This window comes from Lithobates pipiens, unplaced genomic scaffold (genome assembly GCF_037356315.1).
Source record: "Lithobates pipiens isolate NorthernLeopardFrog02 unplaced genomic scaffold, aLitPip1_a1.2 Scaffold_27, whole genome shotgun sequence".
In the NCBI taxonomy this organism is placed as follows: domain Eukaryota; kingdom Metazoa; phylum Chordata; class Amphibia; order Anura; family Ranidae; genus Lithobates; species Lithobates pipiens.
This window is the reverse complement of record NW_027507788.1, coordinates 27624274-27650518: the sequence shown is the minus strand read 5'-3', so window position 1 is coordinate 27650518 and position 26245 is coordinate 27624274. Positions and strand designations below refer to the sequence as shown.

The 26245-nt window shown below is 44.1% G+C and overlaps 1 protein-coding gene across 3 annotated transcripts in view; it reads left to right on the top strand.

The window, feature by feature from the left end:
• The first annotated feature begins 10909 nt into the window (after positions 1 to 10909).
• Positions 10910 to 26245, top strand: part of LOC143933698 (fish-egg lectin-like) — a 28256-nt gene continuing 12920 nt past the window's right edge. The window contains exons 1-4 of one of the 3 annotated variants that reach the window (XM_077456682.1): positions 10910 to 11065; positions 12850 to 13092; positions 14634 to 14967; positions 21946 to 22670. In XM_077456682.1, the coding sequence (XP_077312808.1) occupies positions 10963 to 11065; positions 12850 to 13092; positions 14634 to 14967; positions 21946 to 22144 (879 nt within the window). In that variant the 5' untranslated portion in view covers positions 10910 to 10962 and the 3' untranslated portion in view covers positions 22145 to 22670. Of the gene's footprint in view, positions 11066 to 12849; positions 13093 to 14633; positions 14968 to 15634; positions 16243 to 21945; positions 22671 to 26245 lie in introns of those variants that run through there. The other 2 variants (XM_077456683.1, XM_077456684.1) reach the window with 2 other exon arrangements.

Sequence of the window (26245 nt, the reverse complement as noted above, 5' to 3'; positions counted from 1 at the left end):
TCCAATCATGTGTAGAGAATTTTGATCGGACAAAGTGGCACGCATGCTCAGATCAAATTCCTACATCAAAGCTATTGGCTACTAGCGTAACCGTAGTCCCGTCGTAACGAAATAACGTCATCACGTTCTGAAGTATCGGATTTTCCGACAACTTGGTCCGACCGTGTGTATGCAACAGTTTTGGACACAATCCGTCGGACAAAATCCAACGGATTTAGTTGGCAGAATGTCCGACCGTGTGTACAGGGGCTAAGAATGGCCCAGTCAAAGTCCAGATTGAGAATCTGTGACAAGACTTGAAAATTGCTGTTCACAGACGCTTTCCATCCAATTGGACAGAGCTTCGGCTATTTTGCAAAGAAGAATGAGCAAAAATGTCACTTTCTAGATGTGCAAAGCTGGTAGAGACATCCCCAAAAAGGCTTGCAGCTGTAAATGCAGCGAAAGGCGGTTCTACAAAGTATTAACTCAGGGGGGCTGAATACAAATGTACCCAACACTTTTCACAAATCTATTTGTAAAAATGTTGAAAACCATCATTTTCCTTCCACTTCACAATTATGTGCCACTTTGTGTTGGTTGATCACATAAAATCCCAATATAATACATTTACATTTTTGGTTGTAACATGACAAAATGTGGAAAATTTCAAGGGTTATGAACACTTTTTCAAGCACTGTATGTGCGCATATACACGTGCGTGATAGAACACACACATACATGCCCATAGAGAGTACACACAAGTGGTCAGTTCACCATACAGAACACATCGCTCCATGCACCCTGTAGAAAACTCACATGGCTAGTAGATAAAAAAAGGGGAGCACAATACTCACTATAACAGGAAATGCCCAATAGCCTTCATGGCAAGTTCTTTTAATGAAAGATGTAGGTTTCAAAGAATTAAAAAAATTTTTCATATTATATTAACCATTTAAAGCTTATATAACACTTTGATAAACATGTTTACATCTATTATAGTCAGTGCATACAGCAGAAGTAGAGATATATACAAGATTTCACCTATTTTCAGTTTCTTCTCTTCTAGCGGACCTCACCTCCTCTCTTCCAGTGTCTGCACAGTGTGACTCTTCCAAGTGGAAAGCAACAATCACATTTCTTATCTATAAAGCAGAACATAGGATCAGCTCTGTAAACAGATAGATGCTTAGTATAGGAATATCAATGCTCTTCTGCTCAATATTCATTCATTTGTTTTTGTCATTCTACCTATTAGCACATGTTAGTTATTAAGGATGAGCTCAGGCGTGTTCGCATGGAGCAGAGCCTGCCAGGAAGTCGGCGCAGCACTGCGCTAATTACAGGCAGTGAGACATTGCCCCGATGTGCGGCTGCAGAGATCGGGCAATGTCTCACTGCCTGTGATTAGCGCAGCACTGCGCCGACTTCCTGGCGGGCTCTGCACATGTTACATGCGAACACGCCTGAGCTCATCCCTATTAGTGGTCAGTTAAGCCATTATGACCGCACTGCCCCCAGGAACCCATATCACTATATATATATATATATATATATATATATATATATATATATATATATTGTACAGGACGCCGTGGCTGGGTCCTGGATGGTAGCTATATTTTCCCTCTGTTTGGACTGTGGTCCGTTTAAGGGAACAAAAGGGTTAACTCCCCTGTCAGAGGAAGTGGGTTTAACCACTTAAGGACCAAGCCTCTGAGATTTGTTGTTTACAAGTTAAAAACATATTTTTTTGCTAGAAAATTACTTAGAACCCCTAAACATTACACTTTTTTTCTAACACCCCAGAGAGCAGAGGGGGAGGGGTTGTGGCGCATCGGATAGTGGGGGGAAGGGGTGGGAGAAAAATAGGGGGGGTTGGGGTGCAACTTCTCCCCTAGAAATCATACCCACAAATTAAGTACAGGGAGGAGGGCAGAGTATACAGGAGGCAGTGTGTATAGAGGTGGGGAGGCTTTTAGTGTAAAAAGGGAGTGGGAACAATTTTCAAGCCATGCTCAATATTTAGCGTGATTTAACCAAATCCATAGCTCGCTACACACGCACGCAGGTTGGTGTCTCCCTAGTCTGTCCCTCATTCTCAAGTTCAAAAGTTGGGAGGTATGCGATACTTTGTGGTGTGATTTGCATCTGTAGCACCCTGGTGTTTAGGCAGGGTTCCTAACAAATTTAGTTTGCCAAGTACTAATTGTCCTGGTTAATTGTTATTAGATCCACTGATTCCTCTCTAATTCTAGAATTGCCTCCAGTGTCCCCCTGTGTGTGTGTGTGTGCGCGCGCGTTCTCCCTCCAGTGTCCCCCTGTGTGTGTGCGTGCGTTCTCCCTCCAGTATCTCCCTGTGTGTGTGCGTGCATTCTCCCTCCAGTGTCCCCCTGTGTGTGTGCGTGCGTTCTCCTTCCAGTGACCCCCTGTGTGTGTGTGTGTGTGTGTGTGTGTCCCTGTGTGTGTTCTCCCTCCACTTTCCCCCTGTGTGTGTTCTCCCTCCAGTGACCCCCCTGTGTGTGTGTGTTCTCCCTCCAGTGACCCCCTGTATGTGTGTGTGTTCTCCCTCCAGTGACCCCCTGTGTGTGTTCTCCCTCCAGTGACCCCCTGTGTGTGTTCTCCCTCCAGTGACCCCCTGTGTGTGTGTTCTCCCTCCAGTGTCCCCCTGTGTGTGTGTTCTCCCTCCAGTGACCCCCTTTGTGTGTGTGTCCCCCTGTGTGTGTTCTCCCTCCAGTGTCCCCCTGTGTGTGCATTCTCCCTCCAGTGTCCCCCTGTGTGTGTTCTCCCTCCAGTGTCCCTGTGTGTGTGTGTGCATTCTCCCTCCAGTGTCCCCCTGTTTGTGCTCTCCCCCCCCCACAGTTTCCCCCTGTTTGTGCTTCCCCCCACAGTTTCCCCCTGTTTGTGCTCTCCCCCCCACAATTTCCCCCTGTTTGTGCTCTCCCCCCCACAGTTTCCCTCCATTGTGTTCTCCCTCCCCAGTGTCCCCCATTGTGCTCTCCCTCCCCAGTGTCCCCCATTGTGCTCTCCCTCCCCAGTGTCCCCCATTGTGCTCTCCCTCCCCAGTGTCCCCCAGTGTGTGTGCTTCTCCCCCCCTCCAGTGTCCCCCTGTGTGCTCTCCTCCCCCCCTCCAGTGTCCCCCTGTGTGCCCTCCTCCACCCCTCCAGTGTCCCCCTGTGTGCTCTCCCCCCCTCCAGTGTCCCACTGCGTGTCCTTTCTCCCCCTCCAGTGTCCCCCTGTGTGCCCTCCTCCACCCCGTGTCCCTGTGTGCTTTCTCCCTCGTGTCTCCCTGTGCAGGTGTGGCTTGAAAGTGGTGGCCAAGGGGGCCCCATGAGCTTCTATTGCCCGGGGGCCCCATGAGTTGTTACCCCTGATACCGTGTAGACGTACTACTTCCCTGATGAAGGAAGAGGCAGTTTCTGTAGCGGAAGGGGTACCTTTCAGGGCACAAAGTGGGCCATCTTAGACAAACGAGCCACAATTCGGAAAATGGTGATAAATCCTTTAGATGGGGGTAATTTGACAATAAAGTTCATAGAGATCATGCTCCATTACTTATCAGGTACAGAAAAAGGTTCTAACAGACACCAATTTTTAGCTCTACCAGACTTGCTCTGTAAACATGCTGTGCAAGATTTAATATAGTCCCTGCAATTTTGTACAAAGTCCGGCAAGTGGCAACCAGAAAGAGTGAAGAATTAGATTTGAAGTTTTATGTACTCCAAAATGTCCTACCAAGGCATGGTCATGGCACATGTAGAGAACTACTGTCCGTAACTGCTCTGGAACAAAGATCTGCTCACCATGGAAATAGAGACCCTCCTTCAGCTGAAGGTGAATTTCCTGAGATAGAGGATGATCGAGGACTGGTGTCTTGATTTGAGAGATGAGATCAGTCTGTAACAAAAGAAAGTTCTTAGCAGGTAAAATGGTATCAGGTTCAGGGGGCACCTCAGTATCTTGAAATATATGTGAAAGAGCATCAGGCTTCCCGTTCTTAGATCCAGGTCGATAGGTAATATGGAAGAAGAATCTTGCGAAAAAGAGGGCCCATCTGGCCTGGCAGGGTCTTAATCGTTTTGCTGCTCTCAAATATTCTAGATTCTTGTGATCAGTGAACATAGGAACAGGATGTGCTGCTTCTTCAAGCAGATAACGCCATTCCTCCAGGGCTGTTTTAATAGCAAGTAACTCCTGATCACCTACATGACTAGTGTAACCCAGATAAACTTCCTTCTAACTGTTTCAGACCCATCATACCCCTTTTTACCTTCTTTGAATAAGAGACCACACCGTTCTTATGGAGTATAAATGGCCATAACAGCCTTTTATTAACCAAATAACATAAAACTCCATAATAACTTTATAAAACAAAGTAATTACAACCATGAGAAACAACATGTTTCAACCCCGGTTTATTGGTCAGTGACGTAGCTATCTCCTCTTTCACCGGATATATATATATATCCATATAAATCACACCAGTACACTGCGGGACCTTTACCAACCATCATAGGCCTCCAGCTGTGCCGCTCGGAGACACCCCCTTTTCCCGCAGTGCAACCACCAGTATTCACCAACCATTTGATGAATACACCGGAGAGGCCATACTACCGATGAGCCCCCCACCCCATTTAGTCACCTCTGTTACCGCTCCCGTCACTGACCAACAAACAAAACACCTCCAAAACTCCCCTCCAGCTGTCATGACGACCTTCCGTACCTGTACCTGTAAGGACAATACAAAACATAAAGGTTAAACAGCCTAACACTAGGGAGGGTGGGTGGGAAAACCGCCTCCTCGCACACAGTACTGCCGACTGGCTCCCTTTTGCCTCCGCCCCTCTTTTGTACTGCCGCTCCCACCCCCTGAGCTCCTCCCAAAACTCCTCCCCTGGGCATAACTGGGCACCTCGTCATGCCCAGCCCTGCTCTAAAGTTCCCCTGCGTGTCACCACGCTCCGGGCTTCTCTTCATAGTTCTTTTCTGGGGCACTTAGCTTCCTGGAGAAAAAAAACACCGGGTGAAGTAGGGGTTTTGTCCATTGTCGTTGAGACAGTATGGCTCCCAACCTCCCAAGGCATCAACCTCAAGAACATAAGGCAAAGCAGGGTCTGGATGTTTCAGAATGGGTGCAGATGTAAAAAGACCCTTCAGTCTTTCAAATGCAGTGTGAGCTTCCAAAGTCCATGTGAAAGTTGTGCGTAATCTTGTTAACTGTATGATAGGAGAAATTATACCAGAAAAATCTTTGATGAATTTCCTAATAAAAATAGGCGAACCTCACAAACCGCTGCACAGATTTTTCATCAGTAGGGACAGACCAATCGAGTACTGCATATACCTTTTGTGGATCCATGGCAATCCCATCTGCAGAGATAATGAGACCCAAGAACTGGATGGTGAGCTTCTCGAATTCACATTTCTCCACTTTAGCATAGAGATGATGTTCTCTCAGTCCGCTTACTACTTTCTTCACATGGACCCAATGTAACTCTAGAGAAGTAGAAAAAATTTGAATGTCATCTACAGTAATTAGATGATAGTAGATAAGTCAAGAAAGTCCCAAAACACATCATTCAAAAAATGCTGGAAGGTAGCTGGTGCATTACAGAGTCCAAAGGGCACCCCCAGGTATTCAAAGTGCCCAAAACAAGACCTAAAGGCCGTCTTCCATTCATCACCCTCTCTGATTCTGATCAGGTTATAAGCTCCCCTTAAATCTAATTTGGAGAATACACATGCTTCTCATAGTCTCTGGAACAGTTCAGGGATGAGTGGTAAACAGGGTTGGGACTGATGGATTGGAGTCCAGTTGTGAAGGTTCTGCTGGATGGGAACCAGTTGTGGTCGGAGGTAAAAGGGAAGCAGTAGCCACTTAGACCCCTTTCACACGAGCGGACCATTCAGGTCTGCCTGTGAGTTTTGTCGGCGGACCTGAACGGACGCTCCATGCTAGTCTATGGAGCAACGGATGTCAGCGGTGATATGTCCGCTGACATCCGACCCGGTCTGGTCCACCAAAATCAGACTGATGGCCCTACGTTCACATCCGTCCTTGGTGGATCGGATTGGGTGAGATCTGATGAAAACAGACATGCTGTCCGTTTTCATCAGATCTCTCCATAGCAACCAGCGGTGCTCGACAAGCCCCTCCCCGCTCAATGAGCAGAGAGGGACCTGTCATCCGCCGACTCAGCGGATATCAATGGAGAGAGTGGCTCCGCCTCGTGTGAATGGGGCTTAAGGGACCATCCACCTTGTTAATTGTTAGTAGATCCACTGATTCCTCTCTAATTCTGGAATTGCTGCACCTTTTCTCTTCTGTCACTAGGTGCCACTGTGGCCACCAGTAACGATTGGATCTGGAAGTCTAGAGTCTGGGAGTTCAGTGAGTGAAGACGTACAGTGGGATACTGTGAGATAAGAGAAGAACTATTCTGTGTTACCAAGAGTTATGTGCAAATACCTTTAGTGACTGTTACACGTTCAGTTGCCATAGGAGACGGCGGTCCTACTTATACAGAAGTGGCATCCTGCTAGAGGCCTTTCCCTGTATAGCCGTCTACCTATAGAGTCTCAGAGTCTGTCAATTATCATTGCATCTACTCAAGGGTGTCCTTGCCCTAACCCGCTATCCCACCGCTCTTGCGTTAGACAATAAATCTCTTATTCTCATTCAAAATATGACTGGCGCCCATCATTTCATCTTGCATTACACCCACCATGCCTGTTAACCCACTGTACAAGGAAGGATGTCAGCTCTCCCTAACTCTTGAGGTCACTATTAGGCTTCTGGAGGGCCGGGACCTTGCTAGATGTCCAAACAAAATGAATGGGTGCAAATCGCACTGCAAAGAATCGGATGCAATTTGAACAGGAACGCTGTGCAATTCCTGTCCGAATCACATGCAGTTTCCCCCATCGCTTCTGTGTTAACCCAGAATTGTCATAGTGATTTCTGCCTGGTTTTACACATGAGCAGTGCAGGGAACCGCATGTGATTCGGACAAGAATGGCACCGCATTCCCTGTTCAATTTGCATGCAATTCTTTACAGTGCGATTTGCACCTATTCATTTTGTATGGTGACAAAATGCACTGTAAAGTATCAGTTTTGGGTATTGGGAGCATTTTCATGAGTACTCATGGAAATACTTAGCATCAGCACATCCCTATTTTGAATTAAAGTTGCAGTTTTCAGACTTTGTGATAGATTCAACAAAAGCCCCACGGTCCGAATCCAGGCACATTCACTCGTCTCTAATACATACACACATTCAGTTTCACACAAACATTTGCACCTTAACCACTTAAGGACCGCCTCGCGCCAATATATGTCGGTAGAATGTCACGGCTGGGCACAAGCACGTACAGGTACGTTGCCCTCTAAGAGCCCAGCCGTGGGGTCGCACGTGCGCTGCCGGCGGCGCACTCACGACCCGGTCCTGAGCTCCTTGACCGTGGCCGCGGGACCCGCAGAGCCGATCGCAGTTGGTGTCCCGCGATCGGGTCACAGAGCTGAAGAACGAGGAGAGGTAAGTGTAAACAAACCTCCCCCCGTGCTTCCTAGTGAGCTTGTCACTGATCGTCTGTTCCCTGTCATAGGGAACGACGATCAGTGATGTCAGACGCCAAGCCACACCCCCTACAGTAAGAAACACACATTAGGTCACACTTAACCCCTACACTGCCCCCTAGTGTTAACCCCTTCACTGCCAGTGACATTTTTTATAGTAATCAATGCATTTTTAACCACTTAAGGACCGCCGCATGGCAATGTACGTCGGTGCAATGGCACCAACAGGCACAAGCACGTACATGTACGTGCTCGCCTTCCAGCGGGTGGGGGGTCCGATCGGACCCCCTCCCACTGGATGCGGCGGTCCGTTTCGCTGCAGGAGCGATCCGGGATGAGGGGATGGCCATTGGTTTCTGGCCATCCCCTCTTGATCGCTCCTGGCGAATGAGAAGCTTCCCCCGCTGTCTATAGTAAACACAGGCAGGGAGGAAGTGATGTCATTCTCCTCGGGGTGGTCTTTTTGACCGGACTACGAGGAGAACAGTGAAAGTAAGTGCACCAAACACTACACTGACATGTAGGTACACATAGGCACACATGCGCTAGGTACCCCCATATACTACCCAATAACGATTTTAACCCCCTGATTGCCCCTAGTTAACCCTTTCACCCCCTTTTGCCAGTGTCACTAAGAGATCGTTTTTCTGATCGATGCATTAGTGTCAAAGGTGCCGCCAAGTAGCTAGTTATTTTTTTAGGTTCACCGCCAGGTTTTTATAGCGCTAGGTACCCCGATATACTACCCAATAATGGTTTTAACCCCCTGATTGCCCCTAGTTAACCCTTTCACCTCCTTTTTCCAGTATCACTAAGCGATCATTTTTCTGCTAGCTGCATTAGTGTCACTAGTGCCGCTAGGTAGCTAGTTTTTTTTTTTAGGTTCACTGCCAGGTTTTTATAGCGCTAGGTACCCCCATATACTACCCAATAATGGTTTTAACCCCCTGATTGCCCCTAGTTAACCCTTTCACCAGCGATCACCGTATAAGTGTCACTGGTGACGCTGGTTAGCCAGTTAGTTATTTAGGTTCCCCGTCAGGTTTTTATATAGCGCCAGGGACCCCCATATACTACCTAATAAAAATTTGAACCCCTTGATTGCCCCTAGTTAACCCTTTCACCACTGATCACCGTTTAAGTGTTACGGGTGACTCTGGTTAGTTAGTTTGCTTTTTATAGCATCAGGGCACCCACCATTTATTACCCAATAAACGTTTAACCCCCTGATCACCCGGCGGGTGATATCAATTAGGTTTTAGGGTCAGGGTCTGCGTCGCCCCAGGCAGTGCTAGGTTAGTGCCAGTACCGCTAACACCCACGCGCAAAGCATAAACCTCCCGTAGTGGTATAGAATCTGAACAGATCAATATCTGATCTGATCAGATCTATACTAGCGTCCCCAGCAGTTTAGGGTTCCAAAAAAACGCATTGTTAGCGGGATCAGCCCAGATACCTGCTGGCACCTGCGTTTTGCCCCTCCGCCCAGACCACCCAAGTGCAGTATCGATCGATCACTGTCACTTACAAAACACTAAACACATAACTGCAGCGTTCGCAGAGTCAGGCCTGATCCCTACGATCGCTAACAGTTTTTTTTTGTAGCGTTTTATATTTAAATCTGGAAGGCAGTGCTTGGTTTTCGGGGTCCCGTACGTGGCTAGGCTCCCAAAAAGTCCCCCACATGTGGTATCCCCGAACTCGGGAGAAGCAGCAGAATTTATTTTGGGGTGTAATTTCACTTATGCCCATAGCATGTGTGAGCAATATATCATTTAGTGACAACTTTGTGCAAAAAAAATAAAAAAATTTAATATTCCTGCAACTTGTGGCAAAATATAAAATATTCCATGGACTCAACATGTCTCTCAGTAAATAGCTTGGGGTGTCTACTTTCCAAAATGGGGTCATTTGGGGGGGGTTTTGTGTTATTTTGGCATTTTATGGCCTTTGAAACTGTGATAGGTAGTGAGGAGTGAAATCAAAAATTTGCACCCTTAGAAATCCTGAAGGCAGTGATTGGTTTTCGGGGTGCCGTACGCGGCTAGACTCCCAAAAAGTCCCACATATGTGGTATCCTCGTACTCAGGAGAAGCAGCAGAATATATTTTGGGGTGCAATTCCACATATAACTATGGTATGTGTGAGCAATATATCATTTAGTGACAACTTTTTGTAAACTTTTTTTATTTGTGTCATTATTCAATCACTTGGGACAAAAAAAAAATATATTCAATGGGCTCAACATGCCCCTCAGCAATTTCCTTGGGGTGTCTACTTTCCAAAATGGGGTCATTTGGGGGGGGTTGTACTGCCCTGCCATTTTAGCACCTCAAGAAATGAGATAGGCAGTCATAAATTAAAAGCTGTGTAAATTCCAGAAAATGTACTCTAGTTTGTAGACGCTATAACTTTTGCGCAAACCAATAAATATACGCTTATTGACATTTTTTTTTACTAAAGACATGTGGCTGAATAAATTTTGCCCTCAATGTATGACTAAAATTGAGTTTATTTGATTTTTCTTATAACAAAAAGTAGAAAATATATATTTTTCTCGAAATTTTCGTTTTTTTTTCCATTTATATTGCAAAAAGTAGAAATTGCAGAGGCAATCAAATACCATCAAAAGAAAGCTCTATTTGTGGGAAAAAAAGGACGCAAATTTTGTTTGGATACAACATTGCATGACCGTGCAATTACCAGTTAAAGCAGTGCAGTGCGAAATTGTAAAAAGACCTCTGGTCCGGGGCTGAAGTGGTTAATCGCACTGATCGCTGTATTAATGCCAATGGTCCCAAAAATGTGTCAAAATTGTCCGATGTGCCCATCATAATGTCGCAGTCACAATAAAAATCACTGCCATTACTAGTAAAAAAAAAATTATTAATAAAAATGTCATAAAACTACCCCCTATTTTGTAGACGTTATAACTTTTGCGCAAACCAATCAATAAACGCTTATTGCGTTTTTTTGTTACCAAAAATATGTAGAAGAATACGTATTGGCCTAAACTGAGGAAAAAAAACATTTTTATATATTTTTGGTGGATATTTATTATAGCAAAAAGTAAAAAATATTGAATTTTTTTCAAAATTGTCGCTCTATTTTTGTTTATAGCGCAAAAAATAAAAACCGCAGAGGTGATCAAATACCACCAAAAGAAAGCTCTATTTGTGGGAAAAAAAGGACGCCAATTTCGTTTGGGAGCCATGTCACGCGACCGCGCAATGGTCAGTTAAACAATGCAGTGCCGAATCCTTTAGCTGCAAAATGGTTCGGGGCTTAAGTGGTTAAAAACCCTCCGACAGAGCTGTATGTTGGTTCTGTTACTGCCTTTCTCTTAGCCAATGGCTGATTAGCTTCCTATTATAAGAAGAGTTGAAGAAACGTATAAATACAGCAATGCCTCCCAGGTCTTTATACCTGCCAGCTGCACCCTCACCTGCCAAGATGTTCTTTGCTGTGAGCCTCCTCCTGCTGTGTGTCGGAATCTCTGTCGCTCCTGGTACGTCTTCTCACCTTTTCCATTTATTTACACTTTTTAGGAAGGTTGGACACTATTGTTGAATATTTTATACCACAGGACTTAAAGTAAAGGACAAAGTAAGGAAATAAAAATGATCAATATCTTGTTTAAATGTGTTAAAAGTTATTAGTATGTGCCGTCACATAGCACATTAAAATATTAATAAAACATCGCACATTCATTTAGAAACATAGAAGAGAGAAGGTAGAAACAGACCTAGTGATCCATTGAGCTGGTCCTATTTTAACCTTTTTGTCTTACTGCAGATCTAGGTTTGTCCCAAGCATGTTTATATTAATTTAGAGTTGATTGACTCGCTACCTCTGCAGGAAGGCTGTTCCCAGCATCCACTTACTCTTTTGGTAAAATAATACTTTCTAATGTTAGTTTTTAATTTTCTTCTTGTTACTTAGAGCATGCCCTCGTGTCCTTGGCTTCATGTTGAAAATACTGCTTTTTAAAACTATATACAGGGGGTCCCCGGGTTACGAACTTTCCTCCTGTTTGTAATCCGGAAATGTTCGTAAGTCGGGGGAGCATGCATGTGCGGCAAATTATGGACATTTCCGACATTTTCCGAGGCTCCGCCTGGCCGCGCATGCTCAGAGCGACAATTACGGATTAGCTTAGTCTGTACGGTTCAATATTGAGTTGGCCCGTCCTTTGCAGCTACAACAGCTTTTATCTCTTCTGGGAAGGCTGTCCACAAGGTTTAGGAGTGTGTCTATGGGAATGTTTGACCATTCTTCCAGAAATGCATTTGTGAGGTCAGGCACCGTTGTTGGATGAGAAGTCCTGGCTTGCAGTCTCCGCTCTAATTCATCCCAAAGGTGTTCTATTGGGTTGAGGTCAGGACAATCAAGTTCCTCCACCCCATACTCCATACTGTTTATGGACCTCGCTTTGTGCACTGGTGTGCAGTCATCTTGGAACAGGAAGGGACCAAACTGTTCCCACAAAGTTGGGAGCAGGAAATTATCCACAATATCTTGGTATACTGACGATTTACGAGTTCCCTTTACTGCAACTAAGGGGCCAAGCCCAACTCCTGAAGAACAACCCATAACCACCTCCACCAAATGATTTGGACCAGTGCACAAATCAAGGTCCATAAAGACATGGATGAGCAAGTTTGGGGTGGAGGAACTTGGCTGGCCTGCACAGAGTCCTGGTCTCAACCCGATTGAACACCTTTAGGATGAATTAGAACGGAGACTGCAAACCAGCCCTCCTCATCCAACATCAGTGCTTGACCTCACAAATGCGCTTCTGAAAGTATGGTAAAACATTCCCTTAGACCAGTGTTTCTCAAATCCAGTCCTCAGGCCCCCCCAACAGGTCATGTTTTCAGGATTTCCCTCAGATGAAACGGCTGTGGTAATTGCTAAGGCAGTGAAACTGATCAAATCACCTGTGAAAAATAATTGAAAACCTGAAAACATGACCTGTTGGGGGCCCCTGAGGACTGGATTTGAGAAACACTGCCTTAGACACACTCCTCAACCTTGTGGACGGCCTTTCCAGAAGAGTTGAAGCTGTTATGGCTGCAAAGTGTGGGCCAACTCAATATTGAACCCTACGGACTAAGACTGGGATGCTATTAAAGTTCATGTGCTTGTAAAGGCAACCGTCCCAATACTTTTAGCTCTATAGTGTACATGGATAGATAGATAGAATGTATATATATATATATATATATATATATATACACACAGATACACAGTATACAATACATATGTGTGTGTTTTTTTTTATTTTTTTAGATTTATTTTTTTCAACTTTTCCGTTATTGAAAGTCTCCATGAATCTGAAACAGATTGATACCAGTGGTGGTGAAGTGTACGGTGTGAGCAATGACAGTAACATTTACCATTTGGTAGACAAAAAATGGAGGCAAGTTCCTGGAAAACTTATTCATGTTACTTTTGGACCTGCTGGACTTTGGGGTATTAACAGAGAAAACATTATCCTCAAGATGCAGGACAATGACTGGATGCCAGTATCAGGTGAAAATTGTGATATTAAATACATTACAATATAAATAAAAATATTTTTGTTATTTGTCTAAGAAGTCCGGAGATGTTCTACAGTGCTTTAGAAAACACAGGGAAGTATTTCCAGTATTCTCTATAACAGGGGTCTTCAAATTTCCTAAGTTAAGGACCCGTTTACTGTCCTTCAGGCTTTAGGGAGAGCCAGACTGTGGGCAGTGGGAGTAAACAATGTCTTGGTGTCAGTAGACCAGGGGTGCCCAACCAGTGGCCCGGGGGCCACATGTGGCCCGCGGAGGCCTCTGATGTGGCCCATGACCTCCTGCTCTGGGATATAATAGAAAGAATACTGTTATTAAAGGTCAGTTTATTATTAAAATCACAGTGTATATATGGGCATATCTTTTCTACAGTGGTTACTGGGCTGCTTTGAAACTGATCCGCAGGTGCAGAGCAATTTACCTGCAGGGTACATGTACTGAGCCATAGACTTCTATTATTACCTGCGAGTTTGGTGAGCTTTCTGAAAGTGCACCAAACCTGCAGAATTTAATAGAAGTCTATTGCAAACTGAAGGAAAGCCAAAGGTACACTAAGTTGCACACGTGGTGCGGGTAAACCACAGCGCATCAGTGTGAAAGCAGCCTTGGACCCCTTTCACACGGCCAGTCCAACAGTCCGACCAATTGGACCCTCCATTCATTTCTAAGTAGCGGCAGACATAAAGTGACTGTTCTACCTCCAATACGATCCGCTAAAAAGTATCGTGGGCTGCATCCGTTTCCACCCTCAAAATGCAGACATGCCATCCACCCACTCCACTCATTGTGGCCGCGACCGGTTATCAAGTCGCTTAAGTGGCCCTTGCTCTTCAAAAGGTTGGGCGCCCCTGCAGTAGACAATGCTTTAGGCTTGGCTGTCAGTGGGAGTTAGAAAATTGCCTGTGAAGAGGAATAGTGTCCCATCATTGGTATTGTTGGGAGGAATAGTGCCATCTGTGGTATCAGTAGAAGGATAAGTGCTCCATGGTTGGCATCAGTGGCTAGAATAGGGCCCCATTGTTGGTTTCAGGGGTAGGAATAGTGCACAAATAATTGGTTTCAGTGGAAAGAATGGTGTGCCATTGATGGTGTCAGTGGAAGGAAGATTGCCCCATCTCTCATATCAGTGGGAGGAATAGTGCCCTATCATTGGAGTCTATGGGAGGAATGGTGCCCCATTGTTGATATTAGTGACAGGAATTATGTGCCTTTATTGGTGTCAGTGGGAAGAATAGTGTCATGTATCGGCGGGAGGAATAGTGCCCCAAGAACCGTACAGGGGCAAGAAAAGGGTTGCATCATGTCTCAAGGCTGCAGTTTAGAGACCACTGCTCTACACCAAAGAACTTAGATCTACAGATGCAGTGCAAATAGTTTTGGGTGGAAGCTTACACACCTATTGGTTGTAACAGTGTGAAGGAGCTAAAAGGTATAGTTTAAATTCTATGTAACTATTGTTTTATTCTTGTGGTTATTACTTTCAGTACAATAAGCCAATGTTTTTATTTTCAACAGGCTACTTAAAGCAGGTAGATGCTGGTGGTGATAAGTTTCTGGGTGGAGTAAATGCTCAAGGCAACGTCTACTGCTTGGATCAGATTTACACAATTTCAAGATCTTCCTGTGTATCCTTCACCCCGCTGAATGGCACACTGAAATATTACAGTTGTGGGCCAAAGAGCTGCTGGGGAGTGAACAGAGACAATAATATTTACTATCGGCACAATGTCAGCTCAATGGCCTGCCAGGGAACCCAATGGGAGCAGGTTGGAGGCAGTCTGGAGATGTTAGAGGTTGGAACAGATGGTTTGGTGTTTGGGGTTGATTCAGAAGGCAACGTCTTAAGAAGGTAATTTTTAAATTATGAATATAGTGGCATTAGGGGCAATGTGTATTATAACTGTTACATTTGTAAAGCAGTGTTAATAGTATATGCTGATAAGGTAGTAAGACAGATTTACTATGTATTATTCAGCAACAGCTGTCTAAGTACACATAAGTATGATAAAGATTCAGAGATTTCTGCTCCTTTTTTCCACTCGAGGCTGCACTTTTTGAACCCTCAGCATAACCAGTAAGAGATGACTCCAGTGACTACGGCTTTTACACATCTACCAATTGGACATTTTGGAAAGCCCATGCTTGTATTGGGGGGGTTAGTAGGGTGGTCATCACATTTTCCATGTTTCCCTCTATCGTTGGGAGCCAAGCGCACATAAGAGTCCTACTCTGGGGTGGGTTCTTCTGGGCTACGCTTGACACTTTGAATAAGGGCACTACCTTACGCAGTGCTTATCTATACTAAAACAGATGACTAACTTAAATAAACTCTGTCAATGTAGTAAACATGGTCACTTGTGCATTTAGGAGGGACACTTAGCGCCCTTGTTCTCTCACTTGTCCAGCTCATGATGGTTATCTCACTTCCAGTAATGGCATTGGGTCCCCCTGTGCACCTAGCGCTGACTTCATGCATGCACTTCACTTAACTCTTCTCTTTCCGTACCTCTGTACAGGATGAGGCCATTGGCAGTGCAGATCTGATCCCGTTGCTATGGGAGATGGATTGCTGCTGAAGGAGTGTCAACAATATCTCCCTCTCTGAAAGAGGCTATCTCACCTGCCATATGTACATACTTACGACAGGCAGCAAGAGAAACCTTCATTACCCTTGGTAACCAGTTGTGTCTTTACATTGTTATGACACTTGTACCTTTATCTTCGTAATCCAAGGTGTTTAGTGACTCAAGCTATAACTATGTGTGCAGGTTACTTACGTGATACTAGTATCAAAGAGATAGCCCCTGCCCCCACCTATAACTGGCCTTCACAGCAAGGAGCACATGGAAGGGCAAACGCATTAAAGACAAAACCAGAGAAAATTCCCAGCTCAACTCACCAGCCAGTCAGCTTACCAACCAAATTAACCTGTCAAACAGTCTGCATTAAAAACAGGGGTTTAGTTAGCACACATTTGCAAACACATGCATAAGCTGCAGAGCCACTTCACTGCACCCTTCAGGGCACACACTGGGCACTTTTGCTGCCATTGTGCTGAATGTCCAATTTGCCTCTGTGCCTTTAAAGAGGATTGGACTACCTCCAGGCCCACCTGCCCCTTATCTATCCATTAGAATGCATGTTCTCGGCCCCCCCCCCCCCCCAAAAAAAGGAAGGTCCTTTAAAAAAAAAAAAAATTGAGAAAAAAATTTCCTTTAAGTGCATTGTGTTCGGGTGCCGGACACAGTGCACTATGGGAAGTGCCACGTCAATGCAATCACGAGATTACAGACGAGGCACTTCATTTGCAGGTTTTCTACCTGCTTTGTGGCACATTCCATCCCCCCAAACAACTTCACTACGGGAGGTTACTTTGTTGTTCTAGTTAAAGAGGAAGTAAACCCTGATGAGTTTACTTCCTCTTTCATTCCCTGCAAAGGCAAAGCATAATGGACTACTATGCATCGCATAGTAGCCCATTATGTGTCACTTACCTGACACAGGAGCCAGCGAAGTCGCCGCTGTCCCCTGTAGTCCGCCGCATCCATCTTGTTGGTGGGGTCTCGCAGCTCCGCCGCTGTCATTCGGCGAAGCCACGATGACGTCCCTCCCGCGCATGCGCACGGGAGCCGAAACGCGCGGCAGCTCCGTCGCTGAGAATGCCGCGCTCAGTGCGCCTGCGCGCCGATATCTACGGCGCATGCGCCGTAGACAGAGGTGCCTGTTTTCGGGCAAATATCTCCTAAACCATCTAGGTTTAGGAGATATTGCTTGGACCTACAGGTAAGCCTTAATCTAGGCTTACCTGTAGGTCAAAGTGGTTTGTAAGGGTTTACAACCACTTTGATAGGTTACTTCCGGTTTCTCTGTGCCAGAGGGAAACCGGAAGTGACGTCAGAAGCTCCGTGGAACGCACAGCCCGAGCGGAGCTGGTAAGTAAGGCTCTAAGGCTACAAAATAGGTGAACTCAGTCCACTCAGCTGTGTTAGGAAAGAGAAAAACGATTCTATTAATATTGGAGAACAGGGTTTATGGTGATTTGAGCCTAGGTGGATACACACACTGCCATCTCCTTCCAGTGATCTTGTCAATTGGTTTTGGGTGTGCTTGTATCTTTGTAAACTTTTGCACTGTCACTAAAAGCACCTTTTAGGCAGGGGTCTCAAACTGGTGGCGCCCTCCAGCTGTTGCAAAACTACAAGTCCCATCATGCCTCTGCCTGTGGGAGTCATGCTTGTAACTGTCAGCCTTGCAATGCCTCCTGGGACTTGTAGTTTTGCAACAGCTGGAGGGCCGCCTGTTTGCGACCCCTGACCTAAGGCTTTTTTTTACAGACAACAGTCTGAAATAAAGTGCAGTCTTTTCCTAACATCCCTAATCACTAATTTCAGGCTTGAGGCTGCCCCAGTATAGCTGCACAGGAAATCGTAAATGTTTGGTTTCTTCAGGGCAGACTGCAAGTCCCAGAAATCCCCCTTTGGTAGCGGGACTGACCTCGGCATGGCAATAGCAACCCAGACTCTGGCAACAATGGCGAGCAAAGCCCATCCCCTCTTCTTTGTGACTCAAATGGATTAGGTAAAACTTTTTTTTCTTCTTTTAAATCTGCAGCAAACGACGGTACTTACATTAATCCAAAGCGTCCCTTGTGCTGGAAGAATTGTAATCCTCTGAATTATGCCCCCCTTTCAGCTGTTATTTTCAGGCTAATAGAGCCAAGGAGCCTATCATAGGGTCTTATCAAGATTGCAAACGTTGTCCACCCTTTTCGCTCCCCTCCTCCATTCACAGAATCCATACTATAGCTTTCATCAATGAAAAGTACTCTATGAATGGAAGACAGGTGAACGAATGAAAAATTCTTCCTCCATTCATAGCGTGCTTTTCATTCATGCAAGCTATAATATAGCTTCTATGAATGGAGGAATGGTTTGGAAAGGACAGGCATAGTCGATATTCGGCTCTATTAACCCTCACAGCATTAGAAGATTAAAGGTGTGCGGTATTGGATGGGGCGGAGAACAGAAGATTAGAACTATGACACCTGGCACTAGCACAAAGAACACTTTGCATGAAACGTAAGCACCATCCCTTGTGCTGATTTTTTTTTTTTTTTTTTACTTAACTTAGGCTTTAATTCAGAAACAGGCAAAAAAACAAGCATTTCCAAAAGACCAGAAATATAAGCCTATGTACTTTTCCCAATCAGAGTTACCTGAAAGTAGTTGCAAACCATTACATATGCCCAATGAAGTAATTGGCCTCAGGTGATACACAGAGATGAAACAAAGCCAACTTATAAAAAGTTGTACCTATTTATCTGCAGCATTTTCCACGTCATATTTGTTCAAAGTGCTGAAACTTGTCCGAGAGCTCAGAAAAAAGGGGGACGGAGAGCTGAAGTTGCAGAGGAGAGCTCTGAGAGATGATTGGAGGGAAGGGACACCCCTCCCCTTCACATAGCAAACAGGAACAGAGCTGAGGCTGTCATTTACCTGAAACTCCCTCTCCTGTCACCATTTTTCTCTTGGTGTCAGGAAAACTTGTCAAAAGTGACTGATGCTGATAGCAGAGGAACAAATCAGCAGACAAAGGTGAAACTTATGACGCGTACACACGACCGGACTTTCCGGCAGACTAGGTCCGAAGGGATTAGTCTTGCCGGACAAAATCTGATTGTGTGTGGGCTAGTCTGATCGTTTTCCAAAAAAAATAAAAAATCAGACGGACCTAGAAATAGTACATGTTTTTAAAACACACCAGAGCCTAGCAAGTAATTAATATGATGTACTAATTTTACATTAAGCTAGCCAAAGACACAAGATGGTGTTTAGGGATGAGCCGGTTCGGTTCGCACCAGAACTTTCGAACGGACCCCAAATTCGTACGAACATTAGAACCCCATTGAAGTCTATGAGACTCGAACGTTCAAAATTAAAAGTGCTAATTTTAATGGCTAATATGCAAGATACTGTCCTAAAAAGGGTTTGGGGACCTGGCTCCTGCCCCAGGGGACATGGTTCAATGCAAAAAAAAGTTTTAAAAACGGACGTTTTGGCGGGAGCACTGATTTTAATGACGATTAAAGTGAAAAAAAAAAAGTGAAATATTCCTTTAAATATGGTGCCTGGGGGGTGTCTGTAGTATGCCTGTGAAGTGCCACGTGTTTCCCGTGTTTAGAACAGTCCCTGCACAAAATGACATTTAACGGAAATAACGTCATTTAAAACTGCTTGCGGTTTTAATGTTATATCTGGTTCCTGCAATATGGTTGAAAATCATTGAGAAAAATGGCATGGGTAGCCCTCCCTGCCCATTACCAGCCCCTTTGGGTCTTGTACGCATATTAAGGGGAACCCCGTACCCATATTAAAAAAAGGAAATACGTGTGGCCCCCAGGCCCTATATACTCAGAACAGCAGTATACAGGCGGTGCAAACAAGACGGACTGTGTAGGTTTGTTGTGTTAAGTAGAATCTGTTTGTAATTTTCAACTGGTACATTTTTAAAGTGTAGCTCCAGTCAAAAAAACTATTTTTAAGCTTTATAGGTGGATATAGCGGTGTATACTGCGTTCAGAGCACGCAGACAGCACGCACAATCTCCTAACACTGACTGAAAGCTCTATTTAAAACGAGCAAGATAGTTAGCTATATAGGTGGATATACAGTGTATACTGCGTTCAGAGCACGCAGACAGCACACACAATCTCCTAACGCTGACTGCAAGCTCTATTTCAAACGAGCAAGATAGTTAGCTACCGTGTTTCCCCAAAAGTAAGACAGTGTCTTACTTTCTTTTTATCCCCAAAAGCCCCACTATGTCTTACTTTCGGGGTATGTCTTATATTGGAAAAAAATTGTTGAATTTTTTGTTTTAACCATAAAATTAACATTTATTAACAACCTGAACAGTATTGTATTCACCACAAAACAGTTTTATAAAAGGAAGTGCCAAGAATGTCTTGTTACAACATTGCATAACATGTAAAACAATGAAAAATGGTAAGAACGAACAGTGGAATACTGGAGGATAAAACAGATTTATGTGTGATACAGTACCACCTGCTGTATTTAATCCAGTGTGACACCTGCTGATACCCACTGGGTTACATACAGCAGATGATACCCCAGTATGCCAGTGTGTATGTTTTACTGATGTATGATTAATACTGTGTGCATTACCATATTTTAAGCAGGAGGCGGCAGTGACAAGTGCAGGGGACGGCGCGGTGATGTATGGAGAGGGGGACGGCTCAGGCGTGGGCAGGAGGCGGCGCTCATTAAGATCAGAGGGAAATGGCAGACGCGGCGACGTATGGAGAGGGGGACGGTGCGGACGTGGGAAGGAGGCGGCGCGCAGCTAGATGAGAGGGAGGCGGCAATACCCCCGTGTTTCCCCGAAAGTAAGACATATGTCTTACTTTCGGGGTACGGCTTATATTAGCCGACCCCTCTGAAACTCCCGATACGTCTTACAATTGGGGGTGTCTTATTATCGGGGAAACAGGGTATATAGGTGGATATAGCGGTGTATACTGGGTTCACAGCACGCAGACAGCACGCACAAGCTCCTACCGCTGACTGCAAGCTCTATTTAAAACGAGCAAGATAGTTTGCTATATAGGTGGATATAGCGGTGTATACTGGGTTCAGAGCACGCAGACAGCACGCACAATCTCCTACCGCTGACTGCAAGCTCTATTTAAAACGAGCACGATAGTTAGCTATATAGGTAGATATAGCGGTGTATACTGTGTTCAGGGCACACAGACAGCACGCACAATCTCCTAACGCTGACTGCAAGCTCTATTTAAAATGAGCAAGATAGTTAGCTATATAGGTGGATATAGCGGTGTATACTGGGTTCAGAGCACGCAGACAGCACGCACAAGCTCCTACCGCTGACTGCACGCTCTATTTAAAACGAGCAAGATAGTTTGCTATATAGGTGGATATACCGGTGTATACTGGGTTCAGAGCACGCAGACAGCACGCACAATCTCCTACCGCTGACTGCAAGCTCTATTTAAAACGAGCAAGATAGTTAGCTATATAGGTGGATATAGCGGTGTATACTGCGTTCAGAGCACGCAGACAGCACGCACAATCTCCTAACACTGACTGAAAGCTCTATTTAAAACGAGCAAGATAGTTAGCTATATAGGTGAATATAGCGGTGTATACTGGGTTCAGAGCACGCAGACAGCACGCACAATCTCCTAACACTGACTGCAAGCTCTATTATAAAAGATAGATATATCGCTAGCTATATAGGTGAATATAGCGGTGTATACTGCGGTCAGGGCACGCAGACAACAACCACTACAGAAGAGCAAGAACGAAAAATCGTCCGATAACGATCAGTGTATACTGTGTTGAAGGTACCCAGAACACCCACTAACTGCTACAGACGCCAACACTCTACACAAGTAGTGTGGGGCGTGTACTACACAGCCTGAGCTATGATTGGCCACAGGCATCCTGCCTGTGGCCAATCATGGCTCTCCTCGCTGCCGGCGCTGTGATTGGCCAAGCATGCGGGGTCACAGTGTATGCTTGGCCAATCATGAGCCAGCAATGCACTGCGCCATCGCAGTGCATTGTGGGCCGTGAGCGCCACACGAATTTGGCGCGAACGGCCCGTAACGTTTGGAATTCGCCGAACGGGCGAACAGCCGATGTTCGAGTCAAACGTATGTTCGACTCAAACACGAAGCTCATCCCTAATGGTGTTTGGAAGATCCAACTCTTAGACAATCTTTCTGAAATATTGTTATTTTTAATATTATTTATTTTGTTGTGTAACTAATAAAGTTTTCTTGCAGGGAAGGAATCACTGCTGAAAACCCTATTGGGTATTATTGGGTCCCGATGTCTTTTTCCGAAAGATTTAAACACGTCTCCTATGACAATGGCTCTGTGTGGCTTATCAGCAAAGATGACGAAGTCTATCTATCTGCAACTAATCCAACTCTCTGGGATATAATAGAAAGCCAGAATATTGGAGAACAGGGTTTATGGTGATCTGAGCCTAGGTGGATACACACTCTGCCATCTCCTTCCAGTGATCTTGTCAATTGGTTTTGGGTGTGCTTGTATTTTTATAAACTTTTGCACTGTCACTAAAAGCACCTAAGGCCTTTTTTTGCAAGGCCTTAGAGGCTCACATACTAAGAATAGGTCATTTTTGAGGTGTGTCTAAACTCCAGGTGCTATGTGCTGGCAGCCCATTGAAGTCTATTAGGATGCAGAGGTTCTTCCACATGTAGCAGGAATGCGGGTGCGGTTGATCAGTCCCGAACGTACAATGTCTGTGTACAGGACCGCTCTCCTGCACGCCCGTTACATTAGGATGAGCGGTTGTGCCCTTGCAGCCTCTGCATCCCTAATAGACTTCAATGGGCTTGCAGTCTAAAAATCCTGCAAATGGACTATTCACGGTATGTGGGCCTCAATGACTATGGGAATGGGGCCCAATGCTAGCTATGATTTTGAGTACATCACACATTTGTATCTTCAGAAATATCTCACAAATATGAAACTTTTTCTCCCCCAAGCAGATTGTGTTGTTTGTTATAACATCAGAGGAATATTCCTAAACAAATGTTTTATCTAGTATTATCAAATTCAAAATGGTGTATCGATGGCATAGTAAATAGCAAAGCTGTTTTAAAAAGTAGCCAAATTTCCAAACCAAACCAATGCTTGAAGAGCCAGTGGGTATTGTTGGATCAAACATGTATCGACATCAAACCATCAAGCCAGTGAATGGGCATAAACTCAGAAAAGACACCAGCCAAAAGAAGGGGAATTTCTGCATTGACCATTGAGAAGACATTTCTGCATTGACCATGGCAGACAATAAGGCCCCAGTGGCAATTTTTCTATTGCAGTTTATCAAAGAAAAGAAAACAGATTTTTATAGAAATAAACTCGCACCTGTCTTCTTTTCCAGTTTTTTTGTTGGCAAAAGGTGGGTCTGTAACACTGTAGGCACCCCTTTTAAAAGGTCCCCCAAAGCCCCTTAATTTAAACTCAGAATTCAACAGGGAGGAGTCGCTGGTGCAAATCAAGTTATTGCAGCTAATCAAGAGTAAAAACCTCGTGATATGTGGCCCCAAAATCGGGTCGCAAAATTTCATTCTCTGCTCTATTAACTAATAACATTTTATGACCCGAATTTGGGGCCACATATCTCGGGGTAACTTATAGCTAGAAACCCCAAATTTGGTATGCAAACACAATAGTACTAGCACTACAACATATCCAAATTTGGAGTTTCTAGCACCAAGTGACCGTGAGATACATGGCCCTAAAGTCGGGTCACAAAATATTTTCGAATGTGGTTGAAATAATGTCGAATCATGTTGAAATCATTTCGAATCCGGTAGAAATATTTTCAAATTTCGTTGAAATATTTTCGAATGTGGCCGATTTTTCGAATTCGGTAGAAAACTAAACGAAATCCGAAAACGAATTTAAGGAAGTTAACGAATATAACTAAACGAAATTAATGAATTAACGAATTAAAACGAAACTAAACTAAACGAATTTTTTCCTTTTGCACATAGCACAAAGTGGCACATAATTGTAAAGTGGAAGGAAAATTATAAATGGTTTTCAAATTGTTTTACAATAAATATCTGAAAAGCATTTGTATTCAGCCCCCTTTACTCTGATAACCCTAACTAAAATCTAGTGGAACCAATTGCCTTCATAAAATCACCTAATTAGTAAATAGAGTTCACCTGTGCATATTTTAAATTCAGTTTAATTTCAGTATAAATACAGCTGTTCTGTGAAGCCCTCAGAGGTTTGTTAGTGAACCTTAGCGAACAAACAGCATCATGAAGGCCAAGGAACACACTAGACAGGTCAGGGATAAAGTTGTGGAGAAGTTTAAAGCAGAGTTAGGTTATAAAAAAAAAAAACAACCAAGCTTTGAATATCTCACAAAGCACTGTTCAATCTATCATCCAAAAATGGAAAGAGTATGGCACAACTGCAAACCGACTAAGACATGGCCGACCAACTAAACTGACAGCCTGGGCATAGAGCATTAATTAGAGAAGCAGTCAAGAGGTCCATGGTAACTCCGGAGGAGCTGCAGAGATTCACAGCTCAGGTGGTAGAATCTGTCCACAGGACAACTATTAGTCATGCTCTCCACAAATCTGGCCTTTATGGAAGAGTGGCAAGAAAATTGTTGAACAAAAGCCATAAGAAGCCCTGTTTGCAGTTTGCAATAAGCCATGTGGGGGACACAGCAAACATGTAGAAGAAGGTGCTCTGGTCAGATGAGACCAAAATGGAACTTTGGTCTAAAAGCAAAATGCTATGTGTGGTGGAAAACTGCACATCATCCTGAACACACACTCCCCACCGTGAAACATGGTGGTGGCAGCATTATGTTGTGAGGATGCTTTTCTTTAGCAGGGACAGAGAAGGTGGTCAGAGTTGATGGGAAGTTGGATGGAGCCAAATACAGGGCAATCTTAGAATAAAATCTGTTAGCATCTTTATAAGACTTGAGATTGGGGCGGAGGTTCACTTTCCAGCAGGGCAACAACCCTAGACATACAGCCAGAGCTACAATGGAATGGTTTAGATCAAAGCATATTAATGTGTTAGAATGGCCCAATCAAAGTCCAGACCTAAATCCAATTGAGAATCTGTGGCAAGACTTGAAATTGCTGTTCACAGATGCTCTCCATCCAATCTAACGGAGCTTGAGATATTTTGCAAAGAAGAATGGGCAAAAATGTCACTCTCTAGATGTGCAAAGCTGGTAGAGACATCCCCAAAAAGACTTGCAGCTGTAATTGCAGCAAAAGGGGGTTCTACAAAGTATTGACTCAGGGGGGCTGAATACAAATGCACGCCACACTTTTCACATATTTATTTATAAAACAAATTGAAAACCATTTATCATTTTCCTTCCACTTCACAATCATGTACCACTTTGTGTTGGTCTATTGCCCTGTACATACGATAGGATTTTCCGTCAACAAAACCGTGGATTTTTTTCAGAAGGATTTTGGCTCAAACCTGTCTTGCATACACACGGCCACACAAATGTTGTTGGAAATTCCAAACATCAAGAACGCGGTGACGTACAACACGTACGACAAGCCGAGAAAAATGAAGTTCAATAACCAGTGCGGCTCTTAATTCCAAGCATGGGTGGACTTTTGTGCGTCAGAATTTTGTACACACGCTCGGAATTGCTGACAACAAGTTTTGTTGTTGAAAAATTTGAGAACAAATTGCCAACAAATGTTCTATGGAGCATACACACGGTCGGACTTCCTCACATCCAACATTTGCTGTCGGAAAATCTTATCGTGGGTACAGAGCATAACACATAAAATCCTAATAAATTACATTTATGTTTTTGGTTGTAACATGAAAAAATGTGGAAAATTTCAAAGAGTAGGAATACTTTTTCAAGGCACTGTAAATAAAAAAAGGCATTCAAATTGGCAGAATCCTGCCCCAGATAAACACCCAATTTAACAAATGAACATTTATAACAAATGCAAATTAAGTAGGGCCTCTGGTTTAGCAAATTATGTCATCATCATTAATCAAATAGTTCAAAAACTTACAAAATTCAAAAATAACAATAACCATATACTAAACTGTCCACTGAAAAATCACTACATACTTAAAAATGAAAAACAAAACAAATGAAAAAACTCAGGCTGTCATTCTGGCAAACTTCTCCATGTGGTGTTCACAGATAGGCATACATATGAGCAGTAGGAATGAGCCGAACACCCCCTGGTTCGGTTCGCACCAGAACTTTCGAACGGACCGAAAATTCTTTCTTTTTTTTTTTCACAATAAAGTTTGGACCGAAAATTCATGCGAACTTTAGAACCCCATTGAAGTCTATGGAACTCGAACGTTCGAAATAAAAAGTGCTAATTTTAATGGCTAATATGCAAGATATTGTTCTAAAAAGAGTTTGGGTACCTGGCTCCGGCCCCAGGGGACATGGGTCAATGGCAAATTTTTTTTTTAAAACGCCCGTTTTTTCGGGAACACTGATTTTAATGACGATTAAAGTGAAACAAAAAAAGTGAAATATTCCTTTAAATATCGTGCCTGGGGGTGTCTATA